At 37.6% G+C, this 25,063-nt stretch overlaps 1 protein-coding gene across 3 annotated transcripts in view; it reads left to right on the top strand.

The window, feature by feature from the left end:
• The first annotated feature begins 3,327 nt into the window (after window positions 1–3,327).
• PCCA (propionyl-CoA carboxylase subunit alpha) overlaps window positions 3,328–25,063 on the top strand; it is a 269,485-nt gene continuing 247,749 nt past the window's right edge. For all 3 annotated transcript variants that reach the window (XM_063304813.1, XM_063304815.1, XM_063304814.1), the window contains exons 1-4: window positions 3,328–3,460; window positions 18,858–18,941; window positions 21,156–21,203; window positions 21,295–21,363. In XM_063304813.1, the coding sequence (XP_063160883.1) occupies window positions 3,371–3,460; window positions 18,858–18,941; window positions 21,156–21,203; window positions 21,295–21,363 (291 nt within the window). In that variant the 5' untranslated portion in view covers window positions 3,328–3,370. The remainder of the gene's footprint in view (window positions 3,461–18,857; window positions 18,942–21,155; window positions 21,204–21,294; window positions 21,364–25,063) is intronic.

The raw sequence follows: 25,063 nt of genomic DNA, 5'->3' as shown, positions 1-25,063 counted from the left end.
CTGTATCCAGTTCTACTGAATGAAAGTAAGCTATCTCTATTTTTCTTCATCTAACTACTGCGTGAAGACTGAATTTATTTCTGAACGTAATTAAGATGAATGTGCAAGTTCTCTTTTGGTTCACGCTTCTACTCTGCCAGATTGCTGTTTGCTGCTTGGAGTTCTTTTATTAACCTTTAAAAACTCCACCAGTACCTCCTCCCAGATTATGAGATTCTGGAAGTGATTTGCTGGTTTCTGGAAGTAAATCCTCAAACTGAAATTGTGCATGATATTCCAAAGATGATATAGCTTATTTTGTTGGAACACCACGTGTGTGGAACAGGTTCAGAGGAAATCCTGAACTTCTCTAGAATGGCACACTCAGGTGGGAAATACAATATTCGCTCCTGGACTTCCACAAACAATTAAAGACCTGGTTTTGTCTCCACGCCTGAGGTGGGAAGGAGAATAGTCACTCCTGGGGATGGCTAGCTCCCTAGAATGGCCCTGTTTTACCTGCAGATTTATAGAGAACTTTTAGCCATCTGGGCTTCATTATATTTATACTTTATTATGTACTATATTTATTATATAGTTTTATATTCTATTGTTTTAACTGTGTTCTAATTGTAAACCACCCAGAGTCCCTCCTTGCGGAGAGATGGGCGGTGATAAATTTAATAAATAAATAAATATTCCAGAGTTGTCCGAGGTGTTCTGTCCCTAGTTCCATGAATTTTTTATATCCCTAAAGAGTAATGCTAGGTGCTAACCAAACTACACAAACTTTCCCATCTCACATAAACCCTTTCCTAACACATACAGTCTTCTGGAAAATATACAGACATATGCATACACATGCGATGCTTTTGGTTTTTTTTATTTTACTAACAGGTCATGTCATTATTACCTAATCTGGTAGTAAACTTTTAAAATCTGCACTGCAAGAAAAGCTTGGAAATTTGCTTTTACTGCCTCTAAGACTCATCCTATGACACATTGGGCAAAAAGAACTTCCATACTTGGCTGCAAAAATTCAAATGATCATTGATTGATTTTGATTATGTGCTATCAAGTTGGTGCCAACTCCTAGCGACCACATAAGCAGACTTTCTCCATGATGAGCATTATGAGCAAATGACCATTAGGTAGCAGCAAATAGATACATAATATGCTACTCCTTTGCTGCCAACTAGTGGTCATCTGGACTTTTTCAGTTCATATATGATAGCTCTTATGGGAAAGGGGACAGCAGCAGGGCAAGGAAAATGGATGGAAAAAGGAGTCTGCCAAAAGGTGAAGATGAACAGTGGGCAAACATTAAAATACCTAGACTGTCTAATATAATTTTGAATATCTGACAATTCTACTGCTAGGAGATAGGACATAGGTTTTTTTGTGTGGGATTATGGTGTATGTTTCAGAGATGCCTTAGAACATGTTGTGGTTCAATGCATGTCTAACAGGTAGTAAGAACTATATGAATTCTAATCAAGACATTTGATGGCAATATGGCTTTTCAAATTTTGAGGGTGCAATTTGACATTTTTCTCCAGCATATTGCTCTGATGAGATTGAATGTTGCTTCCTTTTCCATACAAAATATCTCAAATGCATGTTGTCCACCCTACTCCCATTCTAGAACATGGGATTATTTTTCTGACAGGTAATGTGAGTTTGCCATATTTATGAAGAATTAGTTATCAAAAATACCCAGTCTATGTATACTCTATTTGTCATGGAATATGACACTAAGTAATGAAGAATACATACAAGAAAAATGGACAGGTTGGTTACATTTATCTGCATCATGTACTCAATTTATAATTCCATCTTTCTTTGGAGTTTTTAGTACTTTGGCAATACAGTATTGGCAGGGGCAATGTCATCCAGTCTAAAATGGGTTCTAGTGCATGATGGAAAAGACAACTTGCTGTACTCTTTATCCTCTGTGATACCTATATATGTATGTTGGTTAACCACTGGCTAACAATAGTTATTACTCTATTAAACCTATGCAGTTAATAGAGGCCTGATTTAAAAAAAAAAGTTTACTATTCTTGTGTGTTCCAGTTGAAAACTCTGTGTCTTTTCTTTGTCCATCTTGCCACTGAGGTAACTATCTTGCAGTTGGCCTGCTTTGGAGCTCCCCAGAACTTGAAGATCAATCTTGAATGCTGCCCACCCCTCACCAAATAATTATCTGAACTGTAGCCATCCTGGAGTTTTGGGCCAATGACAAAATACTGGATGACACAAAGCATAAAACCAACAACCACAAATGCCCTAGCAGGGGTAGCAACCCCGTGCTTTGCAGGTGTTCTGCATTACGATCTCCACAATTACTGGCTCTTGTTCTCCAACATAGGGTCCTGGAATAGATGAAGCAGCTTTTTTTTCTGGTGTCTCAATTATCTTGAAAATCTTCTGGCATATCTTCTTGGAGGGCTTTTCTATTGGCACCAAGTTTCTGGAACTCTTTCAGCGATGTCTTCCTGGCACTGTGCTCTTTTATTTGAGCTCCCATGAAAAGTACAGAGAAAGATTGTTCTTATTGGAAGGTACCTTTTAGTTTTTATTGCAAACGTAATTCTATGTTTTATGTTTGGAATATACATCTTTTTATTATATTGCAAACTGCCTTTAAATATTTTGACAGTTGGTTAAATGCGTATATTGCACTTAGTTTAATTCTGGCTTAATAAATTGTATAAGCTCAACAGAATTTATAAACCATGGTTTAAGTTTATTGTGATATGTGGAACCATCAATTGTGATTTATTCAACAAATCATGATTCAACAAGCCATGGCTTAGCACAATATGTACACCAGTGTGACTCCAGATATGTATGCTGCATTAAGCCATTAACCATTTAACCCGTTTATTGAAGACACAATTCTGCAAAATAACCGGGGGGGGGGGAATGTTCTTCAACACACAGAGTCGCAGGGAGAGCATCTTCTCACCCGTGACGGCACCCAGACTTCTCCCCACCACCCACCCCACGTTTCAGAAGTCAAGGTCGGTTATTGCCTTCCGTGGTTACTCCCTACCAGCAGGTTTTAGGCCCAGCTGCACAGCACACTTACTGACGACAGGGCTTTTACCAGGCACGTTTTGGGCAGGCCGAGTCCTACCAAGGCCGCCCTGACTGCGCGTCCCGCATCCTCAGCCCGGCTTTCCCTACGCGGGCCGCCGCCTCTCCCGCAGCGTTCCCGGGAGAAAAGTCAGCCAGCCTCCGCCGCCTCCTCAGGCGAGGCACGAGCAGAAGGGGGCGGAGCGTGGGCGTGTGCCCGTCGTCGGGAAGGCGCGCGTCTGATTGGTCAAGGGAGCGCGAGGTGAAAGGGCGGCCTGGGCAGCAGAGGACAGCTTCGCGGCTGAGCGTGATGGCGGCAGCGGCGGCCTCTCTGTGCCGGGGCAGCGCTTGGCAGCAGTGGAAATACAGGCTTCTGGAGCGGTTTTTCGTGTCGCGAACGGTGAGGCGGCTAGCGGGCGGTTGGCTGCTAGCTACGGAGTATCGCCTACGGCGGGGCGGGGGCAGGCAGGCAGGCATTCTCTCCGCAGAGCACCATAAGGAACTGGAGACCGGGAGCGCCGCTCTGTTCCCCGAGATGCCTCGGCCCTGATTTGGGGCAAGGCGGCATTTGCGGCGCGAGGGCCGGTTAGCCGCCGGTCTGGAGGGAGCGGGTGGATTGACGTGCACGTGAAGCCAGCGGATGGGATGCCTGTCTGCGTGCGTCTCCGCCTGCCCGCAGGTTTGGAACTGCTGCTGTTCGGAGTGTGTTAGAGCAGCTCTCGCCAATCCGATGCTATCTCGGTTTTGGGGACTACGACTCCAATCTGGGTAGGCATTCTGGGTGTGGTGGTCGGGATCCGTCTGGAGGGGAAGCTGCATTAGGCTGCAAGACGGAATGGTACTCTATATGGGCTCCTGCAGAAGGAGGAGTGCGTTGAATAAATTGCTCGGCTTATCAATACCTGGTCTTTCCTGCTCGGACTCAAGGTTAGTGCTGGCTATCCATTCCCGCTGTTCCTCCGTTCATGTTGAGCTGCATCTGTTAACGACACATGAAAGGACGTGATGCATGGCAGTTGATTCAGATAAATCTTGCAGAAGAGAAGAAACATGTTTAGGCAGAATTGTGAAAGTTCAGATTTCCGTTATAATGTGTATAACCTCACTCTCACACTTCGTTTAACAGTATGTAGTGTTACTAAGAGCAGTGTTATTTTACACACACACACACACACACACACACACACTTAAATATAATTTCATTAATCAAGTTGATTCCAAAAGTGAGCTGGTGAAAGCTACTTTGCGTGTTATCTCTCTGAACCTATTATTTTGACAGGAGACCTTGTGTAGATGTGAACAAGGACCAGTCTGAACAGTCTTGCGAACAGCCAGGGTCAGGCAGATACAATTTGTCCTTTGTAATTTTTAGCTGGGTTCTTAATGAATAGTAATCACTTCTCTTCTGTTTGTTCCTTGTTGGCTACACTGAAATCTGTATACAGTATCTGTAAAGTCTGTGTCTGATGTTCCAAAGAATTTCTGCATAGACTGGCTCTAAAATGATTTTCAGAAGTATATCACCTCAGTGATACACTTGGTCTAAGGCATTTGTTATATTCACTTGGTGAAGTTTGTCTTTAAATAATTAATTAGCCAGATGTATTTTCTATAGAACTAAGGGATTAAAATGATAGGTTAATAATATAGTCATAGTTCATTTAGAATCAGTTTTACATAGAGGGAAAGATAATCCTCTTATGTTAATCAGAGTCTGATATTTGTCCTAACATGTTGCAGTTTGGGTGATATTGTATATGTTGATCTAAATATTTTCCACAAAGATTTATATCTCTTTAAAAACAAAGCTGCTCTTATACATTTTGGACTGAAAATCCCATTCACCCCAGGTTATACAGAAATACTGATTTTCCCCCCCCCCACGTTGGTTTAAAAGCAGTTAACAAATGCTGAATACACAGATAACTATTTAGAATATAAATAAAACAAGTAATGACAAAAAGAGATCATGTGAAGAAGAAAATTGGTCAAAAATGCCCAGTAATTAAACTAAATGACTGTATTTGGCGGTGGTAGTGCTATGTAATGAATTCTCCAGTATGAGATTAATAACAGAGAAGGGCTTAATTTCTTATAAGATTAAATCTTGAATTAGGGCATATCAGAAGGTCTTTTTCATTATTTTATTATATTAAACTAATTAACAGAAGAAAAAGTATACATGCATATTTGTTACCTCTAACAATAGAAGGTTTCTTTTTGGTTTTGGTTGAATTGATTAATTGATTATGTTTCTGTGCTCTTTATATGTTGATTATGATATTTTGATAAATTCTGTTTTTTATTGTATTTGAACTGATTTAAGCTGGGAAGTATGCTGCTCAGAATTGTTCACAACTGGAGAGGCCTATAAGCCTAATAAAATAAATATATAAATGAACACAACAGTATTAATATAATGTAATCACAATGAATAATTATGATAAAAAAAGAAAAAAGAAGGAAAAGGGCCTGGAAAAACTATATTATAAGCAATATCATCCAAAATATTTGATCATATTATTCAAAATAATTCTTCCTTGCCCCAGCCTAATTCAAATTGTGACAAAGAACATGTATCAAGAATCTGTTGCTGAAAATCAGTTGTAGCTTTCTCTTTCCAAATTATATAATTATTCTTTTAGGCTTTGTTTACTGGTCTGGGGACCGTCATTCTTAAGAAAATACCCTGTTTAGTTGAGAAAAATATCTCAAGTTGTAGAGAATAAATGTGTAAAACTCAACATGTTTTCAAGATTTTAAAAGCGTTGCTTATGTTAATTTCACTTAGATATTTTAAACAATCTGACAAGTTAGTGGTAAATTTCTTGAGGAATAGTCAGGCACCAAGGATCTCTCTTTTACAGGTTCAGCTTTCATGTGACAATGCTAGTTTAAATTTTTCAGATTTCAACTTATATCACTTTTTTGGACTCAATTAGAAAATTATATGGCACCCTTGAAACTCTGGCAGGTAGTTGGTTCTAACTATAGTAGAATTCAAATTTGGAAAAACTTCTATTTAAAAATTGAGGGTAAAACATTTTTGGGGGAGTGTATGCATAAAAAATGGGATAGTTGGCCTTAATCAGTTAATTGCAAATAACATTATTAAGACATTTGAAAGATGATAAAAGAATACCATTTACCTAAAACAGCAGGATGGCAATATATACTTATTTGCGAAAGGTTGTAGAGAAGATGATAGATCTGTAACTTCAGAGGACTCTGGGAGAAGCAGATTATCTGGAGCATTTTCAATCAGGTTTCAGGCCTAGCGGAGTACAGAGGCAGCATGTATTGTACTTGTGGTGACCTCTGGTTGACCAGTATAGGGTTGGTGTGATTCTCTTGGTCCTGCTTGATCACTCAGGATAATCAAGGATATCAATTATGGTATCCTTCTCAACTATCTTCTGGGATAGAGGGGGCACAGTATTGCCGTGGTTCTCCTTTCTTTGAGGTCATTTCCGGTGGGTGGATGGGAAAAGAGATTGACTCTGAGAGCCCTTTTTTCATGATTTCTTCTGGGCTCCACCATATTCCTATTCAATATCTACATGAGGCTTCTGGTTAATATTATCCACCAGCATGGTGTCAGACAGATTTTTTTAAATCACTTGTAAGCTAATGTAACAGAATCTCGAAAAGAATCTCTTCTGTAATGGGCACATTTCTTCCCTTAACTGTCTTGCTGCCATTTCTGTGTTCCCAAGGGCTGATGGGCATCTATCATATATTCTCACATTCACAGATCTTATCTGTGTGAGACAGTTACATACAACAACATATGTAAGTTTAATTTCTGCTATTTCTGGGAAGGTGCTGGAAAGATTGGGGTGTGTAGGCCAAAAGGAAGATTAGCAGGAAGGTGCTTGGAAATTGGTGGTGGTGGGTCAGCAGGAAGTTTGGTGGCAGTGGGGGGAAAACCACCTTCTTTAAAACTAAAAGTCAGGGATTTATTTTAAAAGCTTCACTTTATTATTCCCATTAATACACAAGAAAAAAACCTACCATATTTCTTTAGCAATCCACTGAAAAACCATTAGCTCAGGAGTCTTCCTCCATTTTATAGATTTAATTGTAATGAGAATTTCTTGAATTGAAAGTGAAGTAAGTTTAGTGTCCTAGTCCTGTGATAAGTAACCTTACTTTAATTTTTTAAAATACTCTGTCTTGTCTTCTGTTGATGAAAATGTGAGCTTCTTGGTAATAGTGTCTTGGTAATGTTGTAGAGAAGTTGGTTAGGTTCCAATTACAAAGAGTCCTGGATGAGAGAGATTAATTATACCTATTTCAGACTTCAGATATGTACATGAAATAGTGACTGCATTGGTGGGGTTGGGGGTGAACTCTCAGTGGCATTTGATACCATTGACAGTAGTATCCTCTTGGATCATCTGTGAAGACTGGAGGTCACAAGCACCGTTCTGCTTCTTTCTAAATGGGTAGTTCCAATAAACTGAGAGCCAGTTTGGTCTAGTGGTTAAAGCAATGGGCTAGAAACCAGGAGACGGAGAGTTCTAGTCCTGCCTTAGGCATGAAAGCCAGCTGGGTGACCTTGGGCCAGTTACCCTCTCTCAGCCCAACTCACCTCACAGGATTATTGTTGTGGGGAAAATAGGAGGAGGAAGACGTATTAGGTATGTTCACCGCCTTGAGGTATTTATAAAAAAAATAAAGGCAGGATAGAAAATAAATAAAAGCGTTGCTGGGGAGGAACGGTCAAGACCTTGACCACTACAAGACTTGGTGGTCTCCTCCCATTCTGTTTAACATCTACATGCAACTAGTGGGAAAACACTGGGATAGATGATCTGGGTTTAGGCATATATGGTGGAACTCCTGACCTTGTGCCTTGAAGCTCTGAGCGACTGGGTGGGGTGAAACAACACCTAAAACTTAATCCCAGCAGTATAGAGTTATTATTGGTACACTAATCTTCTAGCTTCATGGATATTCTATCTATTGCTCTAGTTAGTTACTTGTGTTTGTAATCCCTAAGGATTTCTGATAGTTAACAGCAGAAACACACACACACAAACACACACACAGTAACAGTACATAAAACAACAATAAAGTCATTTGAAAAAAGACAGTGACATCCTAGTTATTTTTCAAATTTTCTGAAGAAAACTAAATTTTGATCATCTTCCAGAATGCTGGAAAGTGATCAAGTGGGTGCCAGCTCCACCTCTAGAAGGAGGCTATCCTACAAAATGATAGCCATGGATAAGAAACACTGTCTCAAGTCCCAGCCCCCATATCTCATGGAATAAGGGAACCACTAGCAGTTTTTTACATGTACTGGATTGATTAAGGTTAGAGAAAGTGGTTTTGAAAGTCCTTGTATAGGGTTTTATAGGTTAAAACCAGCAGTTTGAATTGCACCTGAAGACATGTTGAAAGACTGTTATCTGCCAATAGATGGGCCACTACAATTTGGTCATCCTTCCCCTGAAGGAACTGATAGGCAATCTTTCAGTTGTTCTGGAATCATGGCTTCTTTTGAAGTGGCAGGTGGAAGCTGTGGTTAGGGGAGGTTTTCAACCAGCTTTGTGAGTTTATCAGTTGTGCCCTTTCCTCGACCAGCAGACCCTTGTCATCCCTCATTTAGACTAATGTAATTTACTTTAGGGCTGTTATTGAAGTCAGTTTGGAAGGTGCAGCTGTCTCAGAATGCATCTTCCTGCTTGCTGATTTGTTTTCAGTAAAATTACGCTTATTTTGTTAGAGTTGTACTGGTGGCTGGCAGGTTACTGGGCCAATTCAAGATACTGATGGCCATCTATAAAGCCCTGTATGGCTTGGACCCATATTACCTTCAAGACTGTCTTCTCCAGGTAGAATCTGCCAGCCCAACACAGGAGAAGATGCTGCAGATGTCTACCTCATTAGAGGTTGGGGGGCTGTAATCTGGAGAATGGTTTTCAATAGCAGTTTCATCTTTAGAAAACTAGTGAAAATAATCCTCTTCCATGAGAAATGTAGGAACATAACATAACGAGGAATACTCATGTTAATACCTTTAAGATATTTCAAGCAGATAGATAAATTCATAAAAATATTTTTATAGGAAGGACAAAACACCTCGATTGTCTATATCTAAATTATAGTTACCATAAGATGAAGGGGATTTTAACTTTCATGACTTTTACCTTTATAATTTTTACTTTTATTTTCTTAAGGAATCCAAATGATCGAGTCCAAAAACCATTATGGGTACAAATAGAAAGTTATTATGTAACCACTTGGAAATCATGGCAGGAGCACTGTTCCTGTTCTACTATAGTATATAGTATTTCAAGCATAACAGACCACAAGAGATATTTGGAAGTTACAGAGGCAGAAGTATAATTTTGACATTTATTGATAAGATTACTGGGATAATCCTAGTCTGCACTATCAGCACTGAAATGTGTTTGGTATGACTCCAAATATACAGTATTTTTATGAGCAATTAAAGAATATTTTTAGGTGGATAATAGTTATTTGTAAGAAGTTTGGAATAGTTGGAATATCCATATTAACAAATAAAAAGTTAAGGGGCTTAAAGAGTATTAGGTATATTTCTTATAATGAGACTAATTCAACAAAATACCTTTTCATGTTTATTGGACATATCTGAGTATGTTTAAAAAAAGTTGGCCATCAGCTTCATTATGGTGGAAGTATGAAATGATGAAAGGGATACATATGTATATGGTATGAGTTTTGTTTAATCTCCATAAATATGTTAAATGGTTTTGAGAAGACTTACTTGATTTATAGATGTGAATGTGCTTCTAATCACACGCAAAAAATTGGAATCTATCATTATACAGGTAGTCCTCAGTTAACGATGGTAATTGGGAATGGAATTTCTTTCGCTAAGTGATGCAGTTGTAAAGCGCAACATTACATGACCACATTGCTTAGTGACGGCAATTCTGGCTGTTTCTGTTGCCATCATTAAGTTAGCATTATGGGTTGTTAAGTGAGTCCCAGGTGGTTTGCAAGCAGGCTGGCACAGCATGGGCTGGGGGTGGCTGCTGATGGATGGGGGAGAGTACAAGTGACTTACTGGAGCAACTTGCGGCTTTCCCTGTTGGCTTCCCCATTGACTTTGCTTGTGGGAAGTTGGCAGGGAAGGTTGCAAATGGTGATCATGTGACCGCTGGACACTGCAACCATTGTAAGTGTGAGCTGGTTGCCCAGCTCCCAGATTGCAATTGCGTGACTGTGGGGGTGCTGGATGGCTGGAACTTTGAGGACCAGTTGTAAGTACCACTCATTCATCACTGTCATAACTTCAAATGGTCCCTAAACAAGTGTTCGTTAAATGAGGACTACCTGTATAAAGAACGATGGATTTGTTGAGCATGGGCTATAGCAGTAAAGATTATTCTTTTACAAAGAGACCCTAGATTTACAATTTTGATTTGATGATATGAATTTGCTCTCTACTGTCAATGTAACTGAAAGCTGATCAATATTATTGTCTGTGGTTAAGGTTGAACATGCTTTTGTCCTTTTTCTTCTTGTCTTTTTTCTTTTTTCTCCTCTTTTGTTTTTTGTATCATTTTTCCTATTTGGTATCCTTTTTAATATTTATCTATAATAAAACAAATAAATAGGATAACAGGTAGGCTTATGTATGAACCAGGCCACAATGATTAATTAAATAAATGATGACTAAAAGAGTATCTTAGTGTGATGTGTGAATTTCACATATGGTTTAATCATATTTATTTTTTCCTTTTTTATTTTTATTTGTATATAGTATATAACAACCAAAATATAAGTGCAAAAATAATATAGTAATAATACAATAAAATAATTATATATAATAATGATTAAAATGAAATAATTTATTTGTTAAGCAAATAAAAAGTGTCATATAATATTAGTATAGAACTAGCTCAGTCTTCTAGACCATATTGAAACATATTGTTCCATCTTCTTATTTTTACTGTATAGAGACATTTCAATAATTGATAAAGAACGCATCTCTTGAATCTGTTATTTAATATTGGAAATATACATTTCTTTCCACTTATAAAGGATAATTCTCTTTGCTGAACCCCAGGCATGGTAGAGACAGAGTTCATGAAATGTCAAATTCTATAATTTTTAGAGTATAATTAAGTGTTTAATCATCTTGATTAAACAAACCACAATTGCTAGCCTTACACAATATACTAAATCAGAGGTGGCCAGCTTGGAGGCCTTATATGATTGTTTGGTACCCAACATTCAGTGTTAATATGAGCATTAAAATAACCCATTTTTTTTTACCTCCTAGGCTTATACAGAGTAGTGCTGTGCTTCTGTGAAGTCTGAAGTATTTATTTGGAATCATTTTCAAAATATGCCAGCTCTGTTAAAGAGCTGGGAGTCTGAACTCCTTGCTGATATAGGAATTATCCACAGATCTGCCAGTGAATCCCAGAATGTCTTATTTGCATACATGATTCAGATTGTAAAGTACTGTGTGAGTTCTGCAAATTACCAGTTAGTTTGCTAGAACAGAGAGCCAGTGTGGTGTAGGGATTAAGGTGCTGGACTAGGAGTGGGGAGATCCAGTTCTAGGCCTCCTTTGGGCATAAAAGCCAGCTGGATGCTCTTGGGCTGCTCACTCCCTCTTATACCTAATCAGCTCTGCAACAAGCTGGTTGAAACAAAACACTTCATTGCTTCATGCATTGATAAGCTTCACTGTAAGGACTCGGGAGGGGAGCACAGTGCAACACAAGAGGACCCTGCACTGAGAGGGACAGATGTGAACAACCACCACCATCAATTTGTTTGCTAGACAAGGAATGACACCCCTGTATTTCTGCTGTACAATACAGGGGTCCTGCTGCTGCTTTTATGACTTAAGTGGACTTTCAGGAAGGATCAAGAGATGTAAGATTTTTAATACTGCAAAGAAATCTTGAATGAAAACAATCTAAGTGTCCAGAATATTGATTACCTCATGTGTTAATAAGAAAAAAGGAAAACTGGGAAACTTCTGAACACTTCTGGACTATGGCGAATGGAAATGTGTAAATTTATCCTGAATCTTTACTTGTGCACATTATTGTGAAATAAATACTCAAGGGAAGAGCCAGTCTGGTGTAGTGGTTAAGGTGCTGGCCTAGAAACCAGGAGACCGTGAGTTCTAGTCCCACCTTAGGCATGAATGCCAGCTGGGTGACTTTGGGCTGGCCACTGTCTCTCAGCCCAACCTACTTCCCAGGGTGGTGGTTGTGGGGAAAATAGGAGGAGGAAGGAGTATATGTTTGCTGCCTTGAGTTACTTATAAAGTAATAAAATAAAAAATCTAAAAAAAAAGCCAAGTACATTGGCAGGAGTAGCTGAGGGGAAGGAAGATCGGGGATGGGCAGGTCAGAGAGGCATGATGTGCTGGGACACTCGCTGTGGCTGACAGGTGACTGGAGGAAGGAAGAAAGGGAAGAAGAAGGTCGGGGTAAAGGTAGAATCATGGGATATTCTGTGCTTGGAATCTGTTCTTTATTGCTGAGACTCACAATAAGGAACAAGTATACAGGCCAGTACACTGGAGGCAGTGGCAGTTGAGAAGAAGAGGGAGGGAGGAAGGAAAACCATGGAAAGTTCAGGGGGTGGGTAGAGCAGTGGGATATGGCCTGCTAAGAGTTGCTAAGGGGATTGGGTAGTGGGAGGAAGACAGAGAGAGGATGATGTGCACCAGCCTCACTAGCTGTAAGCACTGGCACTTGCCTGTCTCAACTTGTAAAATCACTTGGCAATCCCTTTGGATTTTGTTTTGGCCAAACCTTGCAATAACCAAAATGTTCCACATTTTATTTTTGCCAAACAGCGATCAGTCCGGAATGGTTCATTCTGATAATTTGTTCCACATTTGAAAGAAAAGCTACTTTCCATTTTATGTACATTCCTATTGATAACTAAGAGTACAATGTTCCTGAAGCGGTCAAATTGTATTTGGGAATACATACAGATGGAGTCTATGGCACGCCAGCATGGAAGATTTCAAGCTTTAATTCAGTGTAAAACTGGTGCTGTGTGGACACACTGTGTGAATTATAGACCAGCTCTTTATTCAAAATATGTCAGTTCAGAAGAAGCTGACTACTTTTCATACTACATAGTAAGGTGCCAACAGTAATATTCTTCAACTCGATGATACTCTGAAATTTTTAAATCAAAAAAGTAAGTTGTGGCAGAGGAAAATAACAAGTCAATGTCTGGAAATATTTCATTGTTTAAAACAGTTAATTGAAAGTAACACAAAAATGGTGACAGTGTGAAGAACTATATCTTGATTGATCTTTCTTCAGTGAAATCCCATTTTAAGAAGTATTTACAAATTTACAGTTGCAACCTTGACTGGATTAGAGAACCTTTGTTGAACTGAAAAGAGGTATGTTCATTCCTGAGGAAGAACCACAATTCATTGATTGCTCTTTTGACACCTTTCTGAAAATCAAGTTCCAAGTGCTGCCTCTTCCTGAAATCTTGATTAGTGTGCAAGCTGAGTACAAATAATTAAGCAAGAAAACCAAGAAAGTACTAATTTCCTTTGCAACATCATACTTGTGTGACTCACATTTTCAGCAGTTGCTGCTTTAAAGAGCAAATGAAAAACAAATGTGGAGTTTGAAGTGAAACCTGTAATTTCAAAACTGAAGCCCAAGTTTGAGAAAATGAGCAAGCAAAGTAAGCCCATCCTTCATATTAATTTGTCTGTAAGACTCTTTATGCAACAATAAATAAATAAATCTATTACTGTACATTGGGTACAAATGGTATAGATGTGTAGAAGACAATCTCAAAATGTATGCCATATATAAAATGTGATCATCGATCTAAAGTCAGACATTCTGGAAAGTGAAATCGAACAGAAATCTGCTGTTGAAAATGAAAGAAAAGAATGCAAAAGCCATTGTGTTGCTTAGTTAAAAAACGAGGTTATGTCAACAAAGTCAGAGCCAATGCAGATAGGCAGAGAAGAAGCTGAAGTGATAACTGATTTGTCTAGGCTCAGAAATTCATAGGGATGGTGACCTTAGCTATGATGAAAAGACATCTACTTTTATTTATTTATCAAACTTTATCACTGCCCATCTCCCTCCAAGGAGGGACTCTAGGTGGTGTGCAATAAAAAGCAAAATTAAAATTCAGAACAATTATAAATACAATAAAAATAAAAATGTGATGGAATCTAGATGCCTGAGAGTTCTTTATCAGTACGTGAGTGTAATAGGTCCATCAAAAATCTCTCTAGGGCGCTAGCCATCCCCAAGTGTGGCTATTCCCCCTCCCGTTCCAAGCCTGCTGGCAAAACCAGGTCACTTGACAGACTGTGACTAATCTACAGAAAATATTGAAGTGCAGAAATATCTCACTTACAACAATGGTATGTACTGTACTGTCAAGTTAATGGTTTCCTCATGGTTGTGAAAGCTGGAACATTAGAAAGAATGAACAGAGAAAAATAGATACTTTTGAACTGAAGAAAATTGCTGAGAATATGTTGTACTACAAGAAGAGCAAATAATTCAATGCTAGATGAAGTAAAACCATAATGCTCACTGAAAGCAATAATGACACTAAAGTTTAAATATTTAGGAATTTGCTCTTGCATGCAAATCATGCATCATGCAAAAGTAAGATTTGTGAGAGAATACCCTGATGCTTGAAAAATCAAAGACAATAAAGAAAAAGGCCAAGAGAAGGCGAAGGTGCCTAGACGCTGTTCCTAAAGGCACAAGTGTGAACTTACATGAACTCAAAGAAGCAGATACGGACAGACAATCCTGGAGAAACAATATAAATCACGTCACAAAGACTTGGAAATGACTGATGGGTGAATAACAGCAAAAATGCTTGCTGCATAGTTTGTCATTATTGCAGTGATCTGCAAGGAGCTTTGGTTTACACTCCTCTTTTCATAAGAAGCAGGTTTGGAGGTTTTTTTGCATTGTGATTCTGTTCCAACTCAAAAAAAGTCTGGCTTTTACAGCTTGGAAGGTGAGAATCTGAGACTTGTTATGACTTGTTACCATAGCGATGAACCAGGAATTCCCAAAGCTTTGAAACACTTTTTACATTATGTCATCATCACCTTAGGTCAAATGTGCATTTTTCTGGGATCATATGGCTACTGTACAAACCCAACAAAAGATGCAACTTCTTTAAGGAATGTCTATAGGTGCAGCATGCATGCCTACACCTGCTCTGAACCACCACCTGGCTTTGGATCTGGAGTATTTTATATCCCTAATGCATGCTTTATATCAGTATTCCTCATGCTGGCTGGGGAATTCTGGGAGCTGAAGTCCATACATCTTCAAATTGCCAAGGTTGAGAAACACCGCTTTATATGCCCATTCAGAACTAAGTGCTCTGAATTTGATGGGTCTTACTTTCAAGAATATTTCTATGGGATTGCAGCAGAACTGTTATTTGTTACACAGTAAAAAATCTTGTCCTTGTGACTATGGTGATAGCCTGTAAATATAGGCCCTCCAAGGTAGTCCAGACAGGAAACCAAAACCATGAATACTAATACTACTTTTATTGTAAGGTTACAGTAACAGAATCTTCTAAGTCTGAAAGCACTTCCCCGCTCTCCTGCCTTTACTTTCCAGAGAACGAGAGAGGGTCCCTTCTGAGATGCTTTCTTCACCCTCCTTTGGACTCAGATTTCGTTTATCAGACCGTTGTCTAGGTTGTGGCTCTTCCTCCTGTCTCCCAAGGTTATTCTCACAGCCTATTACAGTATAGAATATATTTTAAATATATTTTAAAGATTAAAGCATAGACATGCCAGTGTCCAGCATACATACATAAATTATCATTTGGTACGACTTGTACAAATTGGAATGTGTAATATACCAGGCCTGAGTAAAAGCAGTGCCATCTTGTGAACTTTTGGCCATGAAGTCTGGATCTACCTAGCAACAGCTCCTTGTATAAAAACAAGCAGAGGAAAAGGAGGAATTGAGTTGCTTCTTTGTCCGGACCAGATTTCTCCCATCACCCCTAGCCAGTGCCTGGCCAACTTGGTTGAGTGGGCAAGGTGAGATTGTGTGTGTGTGTGTGGAGCTTGCTTTACTCAAGAAACAGGATAAAGCTTTATTGTCATTTTGATTTCACTTAAGTACTGTGTAATCTTTGACAGACAATTTGTGTACCCAGTTCAGACGTGACGAATGCTGGTGCTTGAATTTTGATGGGGGAAAGTGTTGGGATTACGCAATCGCCCAAAAGTGTTTGGATCACTTTATTGTATCAGTTGTTTCTGAGTAGTTTATAAACTATTTTGTATGACTTCCTTTTGGAAAGGAAAGTAGGGTATTTTCTTTTTAAAAAGATGAATAAAACTATTAATTTTTCTCCAAAGCTAGATGTCTCAATACGTTCTATTGGTTGAGAGCATTTTTTTTAATGTCTGGTGTAGTTAATTGTCCATTTTCATATCTGTTGGAAGCAGTAGATGGGTTTGTTTTTGCTTCAGCACAGATGGATACTTTTGCTGGATACAAAGCAGTGGAGCATAGAAAGACGTTTGGTTCTCTTTACACTGATCTGAATTTTTAAAAGAATTGATATTTGCAGCTTACAATTTATGTTGGAAGCTATCTAGCAAGGAGAGAGCCAATGGTGTAGTGGTTAAGGCACCAGGCTGGAAACCGGGAGACCGGGTGTTCTAGTCCCACCTTAGGCACAAAGCAGCTGGGTGAGCTGGAACCAGTCACTTTCTCTCAGCCCTAGGAAGGAAGCAGCGGCAAGCCACTCCTGAAGAACCTTGCCAAGAAAACTGTAGGGACTTGTCCAGGCAGTCTCCGAGAATCAGACACGATTGAACAGATTAAAAAAAAGCAAGAATAGCTTATACTACCATAGATCCCTATTAAGTTAATATCTTTACTCAGTTATCTGAGGGTTTACAAAATAGTCTGTAAGCACTGAAGCTTCCAAGAACTATTCATCAGGCAAGATGGCTAATTGAAGGCGTGGTGATAGGGAAGGAAAAATAAAAAGTGGCTAATGCAGTTTTACAGTCTTGAGTGGATTATGGGACGGTCTGTAGATATGTTTATTGGATTGCATTTGGTCCAGAACTGGCACTAGATCTCACTAAGTCCTCTTGAAATGCTTGCTAGGAAGAAGTAGCAACTCCAAAATGATTATTTTTCCGTTTTGGAAATAACAAATTCCTGCTGTTCCCACATTTAGCTACCTTCCCTTTCTTTTCTGTTTATAAACCATTGTGTTTAAATGGTCAAAATGTAAATCTTTGCATGCTAGTTCATTCATTTAGGATAAGCTATAATCAAGTGCAAACAATATATCGGTTAATTTTTATTTAATATATTGTTAACCTATTATTAATAGGTTATAAGATATTAGTTATAGGGGCTCAGGAAATAAGTTATCAAGAAAAAAAAACGGGACAGGAATTGTTAGCATGGGAAAAATGTGGAAGTGGTAGAAACATTTAGTACAGTAGTTTGCATGCCTATATAGGTTAATCTCATGATGTAACAGCCTTTTCTGTATTCTTGTTTCATATGGTATGTTAAAGTTGCTCCCTGGGGTTTTTGCATTTATTTTACATTTGTTTACATCTTGGAATAGCTGTGACTGAAATAAAATCATATTATGTGGTAATTATATTATTTGCTTCCTAATTCATTATCCTCCATGGTTGTATATCTGTAAAATTTAACAGCTGCTACATCTGGTTCAGAACATTCTTCTGTGATTACTAGAGCTGGATTGAAGTAGCTCAGAAAGTATTGCAACACCCTAAGAGGAAATATTTAAAGTTAACACTTCTGTGAAACTGAGAACCTGCTTCATTCTTACATTCATCAACACACTTAAGCTTCAGTTTATGTTGATTTATTTTAGCAAATAGTAAAGACTGACTACAATTCAAGGTTTGGATCTAACACTAAATTAATTTAGCATTGAAGTAGTGAAAGTTTCTAAGCTGCTCTCTGTGGCTCTGCAAAATGAGAAGAGGGAAATAGAGTTGGGAGCCATAGTTAAGTTAAGTTACTGTCATAACAGACATTAGGATTAGAGAATTTTAGGCCTCATTGAATCTGCCTTGTACTTGGATACTTGCACTTGATTAATACGGTCTCAGTTTCTGAGGAGAGTTTCTGAGGAGACAATTGGGTTGAAGGAGAAAGCAAATAATCTAACCTTTATTTAGTTTTGGTCAGATGCAGCTCATCTATGGTTTCCCAACTTGTAGTTGGCATTTTGTTTGTATATCTGTGTACAGCTAGAGTTTGAGGCTTCTGCTTTGAACATAGTAATTTTAGTAATTTTGCTGATTGATGAAAAGATACTGTAAGTTATTTTGACATTTTATCCTGGAATGTTGGTTTGTTATATGAAATTTCTTTTGCATTGGAAAGCCATTTTTTTCTTTCCTTTTTCCTGTGCTCATTTAATGTGGGAAGTCTCCTCGCTGAATTTAGTTTTTTTTAAATTCTATAAATACAGGATTTTTATGGTATTATAAGCCATAAAATTATGTATTGGTATCACTTTAAGATACCTTGTATTAAACTATTTGAGACTAATTCATATTTAATCAAGAAGTCATTAACCTGATGTGGAAGTTCTCCAGATTTAATGCCCTTTTACAATAGTTTTTAAAAATAATATTTCACTGATGATATACAAGCCATTTTAAGTACCTGGCAAAATTGGTTTTTGTTATTTTGTCTTGCAGCTGGTAAAAGTTTAGCCTTTTCCTAAGATGTGTGATTAATAGTAATTCATTTGTTTTCTTTCTTTTGCAGAATATTGTACAGATTGAAGGATATAGGTGGTGCCTTATCACTTCTCATGGCTTGCACTCAACAGTATATAATCCAAATGAAAAGGTAAACTATTTATGTGGACTTGTTTTCTGATACAATATAGCTTTATTTATTTTTTAGGACATTAAAGAGTTAAACCAAAGTGAATGTCCTAAGATTTCAAGGAGAAGTGCAGTTTCCCCCACCTTAGATATGGTGCCAAGAAGCTCTTCTGGAAGTTGCCCCTGCCCTGTAATTTTTAGAGTGACAGTAGGGGAAAATCATTTAATTAATGGCTGTAATCACGTTAACTGTATTTGATTTAATTTGTGAGATTTGTTTAAATGAAATGAAATCAGATTTATTTTCTGCCTATGTCCTATTGTATTTTTTGTCCCAACTATTTTTTTTTATTTTGGCACCCAAAGTATCACTTAAAGAAGAAGTGTAGCCCTCACTGTAAAAGAGTTGTATCTTTGACTTAGACAGCATTGCCCATAACAGAACTGAAGGATTGTCAGCAGAGATCTAGAATAATAGGATATTATTGCTAATTTGGACATGGTGATCTTTTTTGTTGTGGTAAGTAGGATTGATGTGCGATTTACTGGATTAGGATTTTTACTTGTCTCCAAATTGGCAGCAACTTTTCAGACTAAAATGTTTTATTAAAAGGTGTCAGGTTTTGTGTCAGACTCCTGGTTTTTGCCTACCAGAGATTAACATGGCTCTTGTCCTGCATGGCTTCCAAACTGCAACATTTAAAAACTGTTTTCTGGGGATTGTGTGATGGAGGACACCAGAGGACAATTTGGGGAATCCAGTAGGAAATAAGCATGAAGAAGTTTTCTTGATGGATTTCATCAAGAAAATAACTTGAATCTTGTACTATTGGTTCATACAAGTTTGCTGTTAATAATTTATTCATTTATTTCCGAGGAAGTGAGAGGCAGAATGTAATGTAACCTTCCTCCTTCCCACCCAGCTAAGATACTACACTACCAGGAAAAGAATCAATAAGAGAGGTTAGCTTATTAAAATAAGCATGACCAACAGGAGAGGCAATATAAGACCTCTTCTGTGTATTACTTGGGGATCGTGACACTGAGATTTTGTAGTGTTTTATCCATCCCCAAAATAAATTGAGAGGAATTATCCCATTTCTGGAAAAAAATGGTTTTGCCATAGGAATTCATAAAACGAGAGGTAGGAGTTCCATCATGAAGAGTTTCTTGGCAGAAAATATGAGGGAAAAAGTGCTTTGAAAAGGGCTAGTGAAAACTAGAAACAACACAGGAAGTATAGGAAGATAGCTAAACAAGGAAAAAAAGAGATTAAAAAATTGATTTAAGCAGAAATGGCTGCCAAATTTTGAACAACGGGCAAAGTCACCTTAATGAAGGAATGTGAGCAGCAAAATTATAATCAGAGGGAGCTAGTGTGGAAGATAAAAGACTGGCTGATTGAAAAGGAGTTGTTAAAAGAAAAAAACCCACAAAAGACATGAAACTCAAAACAAACCCAAATGTACAGATTTTAATGGAACAAAACAGGATGTGGGAACTGGAGGTTAGAGAAAAAAAGGTGCAGAGAGAATAAGAAGCCAGAAATTTCAGAGGACGTGAGAAATAAAGTTCAACTTCAGCCCAAAAAGGATATGTTGCACTTTAAGAGTCAGTTACAGTAAAAGACACTGATCCTCCTGTGATTTGCTGGGGAAGATTCCCACACCTTTCTGTCAAGTTGTATAACTCTGAGTTGAATAATTTTATTGCAGTCAGTGACTAGCCATGTGTGGCAAAAAGGTGATAGAACAGCATAGAAAGCATAAAAATTATGCTTTATGTAATATTTTCTTGTGGAAAGCAGTGGCAGCTGTTAGAAATTTTAGGACTTTTCTGGAAACATTAAGCTTGGCCTGATAATATAAAGCAAGTAAAATCATTCTCAGAATGAGTGGAACTAATGTTAGCAAGTGGAGTTTCTTTAATCAATTGAGTGAGTTGAGTTGAGTTGAGTTGAGTTGAGTTCAATTCAATTCAATTCAATTCAATTCAATTCAATTCAATTCAATTCAGGAACCGCCCAACTCTAACTGACACTGGGTGGCTTACAACATAATACCAATCAAAAAAACAATACAAACCAAAACTAGATGGCATCTGGTCACTATATACAGGCAAAAGCAAAAATAACAAAGACACAACAACACGGAGCTCCATCCATCTCAACCCAAGGCCTTCATGTTATATTATATTTACAAAGAAATTTTTTTTTCTCCCTCCCTCCTTCCTCCAGACCTTTGAGAAGCTTCTTATTGCAAATAGAGGAGAAATTGCCTGCAGGGTAAGTAACTTCTCATAATTGTAGTTCTTTCATTTTTACTTAAAGCACGTAAGTAAAACAAACAATTTTTCCCTCCCTGCTTCCTAACCAGGTAATTAAAACATGCAAGAAGATGGGAATTAAAACGGTTGCCATACACAGTGATGTTGATTCCAGTGCTGTAAGTACCCATCATTTCTTGTAACATTACTTTCTAGATTATTATATATGCTGATCCCATCCATGACTGTTTGCCATTACTTTTAATAAGATGTTCCTACGTAAGAAAATGTCCTTTTTATTCAATCAAATATATTTTGAAAAGTATGTTGAGAGGAAGCATGGAAAGAAGATAATCTCCTATGTTAATATGTATATAACATACTTTCTACCATATGTTTACTAGACAGATAGTACTAGAGATGTTGCATACATCTTCAAAATCTCTCTACAGTCCCATCTAAGGAAATTATAATTTATAATTATATAATTATAAATCATATATGGATTTTCAGCCAAGTCAGTAACATAAAGGTAAACTTTTTTTTAAACAAACAATTTTTAACCAATGTAGAGTACAGTTAAAAAGTTAGGTCTTAAAGTCAGAATTTCATGCATCAGGACAGTTATATATTGAGAAAATTCAAGGGATGCATAGGAATAGTCCAAAGCAAGTTTACTTTGAAATCCAAATAGGATGTGAATAGATGAAATCTCATTCATTCATTCATTCATTCTTCATTGATGTTTAACAAATTAAAGTGAACATTGCAACTAACGTAGTGCAGTGCATTAAATTGCATGAATTGAGGCTCTGAACTGGTGAACTCAAGAAAACTGCATACGTTCTGGTCAGTCATCAAGCTCCTGAAGGCTTATTGTATTTCACCAGAAATTATTTGTCACATAGTATTTCAGAAGCTGCTAAGAGTCTAGTTGGGAGTATGTTACCTCAGGAATGGTTTAGAGTGGCAATTTTCTTTTATGGATTACATTTTATTATTTGGTTTCTTCTTTTTTGCATTTTTATTCTTTTAAATACGATTTTTATTAGAAATTTTTACGGAAATAAAAGATAAACATGAAAATATATAAAGGAAAGTTAAGAGAAAGAAAAAAGTATGAAAAGCAATACAAATAGAAAAAGAAAAAAAATAATTAAGGAAGCCACTTCCAATCTTTTTACAGTGGTTACAACCAAACGTAGTAGCCCACATCCCTCTCTAAAGAGTGGGAAAAATGTTTTGATGGATATTTTCACAGCAGTAGTGATAGTTCTTGGATATCTCGTTTGCTTTGCTCTGAATATATAATTGGGGTTCCTTGCTATGGCTCGAATTGGACACTAGTGGTAATATTGTATGATAAGTTTTTGGGTGTTGACCCCAGAAAAAGTGTGATTGTTTAAACTTCCTTCAATCAGCATTGCCACAATGGGGGAGCACTTTAGCTTTAGGGAAGCAGCAGTCTTACTACTGGAAAACGCAACAATCTGGTCTAAATAATCCTTTGAGATCTAACAACATACAGAGGGAAAGAAACTGCTATGCATGTGAGCATGATGGATGGTAGAATGAAAGGAAATGTGGCTTCTGTAATGGCAAAAAATGCCTTTATATTCTGAAAATACTCAATAAAAACACTAAACAATCCAATCAGCGTAACCTCATGCTACTTTCTTCTAAGAGACAGTTTGTTGTTTACAAATAGTTTTTGCTCTGCTTTAACTTTACTTGAGAATTCTTGGCAAGGAGAATATTAGTGCAGCATGGTATACTGTATACGCGCAAATGAATTAAGTCTGAAGAGGGGAAGAAAAGCAAAGAAAGCTATTTATTAAAATACGGATGTTATGTTACATTTGCCTTGTTATAGCAACTTTAAAAGCTAGCTAAATTCAGATATGGCATATTTATACAGCATTATTTATTAGTTGGTGCGTATAATGAGTTGGACCTGGACAAAATAAAGATTTATTCCTTGAGGCAACGAACAGCAAGCTGAAAGGATAATGGGTTAAAATAAACAACTATACTTGGCAAGATGAGAGAAGTAGGGAAAGGGAAGGGGAAGACAACAGAAAAGGGAATTGGGCAGGATTAGGAGATTGTTGGAATGTCCTTGGAAAAACTACGGATTATCATTGGGCATGGGTTCAGATTGCAGATATCTGGACATGAGTTTCCAGAGCTGAGTTGGGCCCAACTCAGTATTGCCTAACTAACTGATACATGTTAGATTGTCCATTATTTGTGTTGAATACATTTAGGCAATGCTTTTTAGATTTTAAAAAGTTTTTTGGGGGATTTTGTTCACCTTTTTGAAACTTAGCTCTCTAACTACAAAGGCAGTGTTTTAAGCAATCTTTTTGAAAGTCCCAAGTTTGGTTGCCTTTGAACAAATATTAAGTATAATTACTGGGAAACTTTATTTAAAACAATGAGAGATAGAGATACTAATAAGAACATAGATGACTAGGGATACTGTCTTTTCCCTCCCTCAGTGAAATGAAAATATTTTGAGCCATTTGGAACTGACAGGAAAACCAGTATCTAGCTGAGTGAAGAATTTCTTTCTCTGGAAAATTAATTTGGCTCTTTCAAACATGTTTGAAAGATTTGGGTATTCATCTCTGTTCCTATCTTATAAATTTGAAGTTGTCCTAGGCTTTACAAAAAGGATTTTTTAAAATAGTTTTTTGTTGTTGATTTTCAGTGGGATTGGTGAATTGTGAACATTCAAGATGGTTGTTTTGTTTGTTTGTTTGTCTATTTATGATTTAGTGTAGAAACAGCTTTGAGAGGGCTGTATAGACGCTCAACATTTATATATACTTAATAGATTTAGATTTGGCAAAGATTAGATTTATTTTAAGAGTTAAGCAATTAATGAATAAGAATTCAGTTTTCAAACCATATGTTTGAGGTGTATGCAACACTTGAGGCTTTTATCACTTGGAAATTGATTTTAGATCCAAGAATTTTATATGGAGAAATGTGAAACAAAGAGAGTTAGAATTAGAATTACAGTAGTGCAATTCTAAACATATGTTCTCACAAATCCAGGGATGTAATGTTGGGATAACTTACTGAAATTGTACTCAAAATGATGTTTGCAATAGATTGAGACACTCAACTTAAAAAAAAAACCTTAAGTTTCTATTCCTTATGGCTACGGTAGTAGTTTGTAAAATAGGAGTTTAATAGCTACCTACAGTCCTAACTGGGACGCGGTGGGGCTGCGGGTTAAACCGCTGCGCTGCTGAGCTTGCCGATCGGAGGGTCGGCGGTTTGAATCCGCGTGGCGGGGTGAGCTCCCGTTGCTAGTCCAGCAGTTCGAAAACATGCAAATGTGAGTAGATCAATAGGTACCGCTTCGGCGGGAAGGTAACGGCGTTCCGTGTCGTCATGCCGGCCACATGACCACGGACAGGTCTACGGACAACGCCGGCTCTAATGGCTTAGAAACGGAGATGAGCACCGCCCCCTAGAGTCGGACACGACTGGACTTTACGTCAAGGGAAACCTTTACCTTTACCTTTACAGTCCTAACACATCAATTGCGACTTAATTGGCTTAAGTTTCATTCTTTCCAGATATGTCATCCTAGTGAGAACTTCAGTGTAATGTAATTTTTTCAAAACAAAATTTAAGTGAGGCTGCAAATAGTAAAAGTTCTGTAGAACAATTCTTCCCATCCAACAATTCTTCCCATCCTTTAGAAGATGTTCTATTGCTTAAGTTTTTTTCACTGAATTAAGTGGTGCTTTGGTGTGTTAAACTTAGAATTACACTCTTGTGTATTAAATAATGTATAGTAGTGAATCACAGAAAAGAATGGTATTGTGTTCTCTATATTTAGGGAAAGTTGCGTGGTTCAGA

Source organism: Candoia aspera, chromosome 5, assembly GCF_035149785.1.
Source record: "Candoia aspera isolate rCanAsp1 chromosome 5, rCanAsp1.hap2, whole genome shotgun sequence".
NCBI lineage: Eukaryota > Metazoa > Chordata > Lepidosauria > Squamata > Boidae > Candoia > Candoia aspera.
The sequence above is the reverse complement of the archived record's forward strand: the minus strand, read 5'-3'. Positions and strand labels throughout refer to the sequence as shown.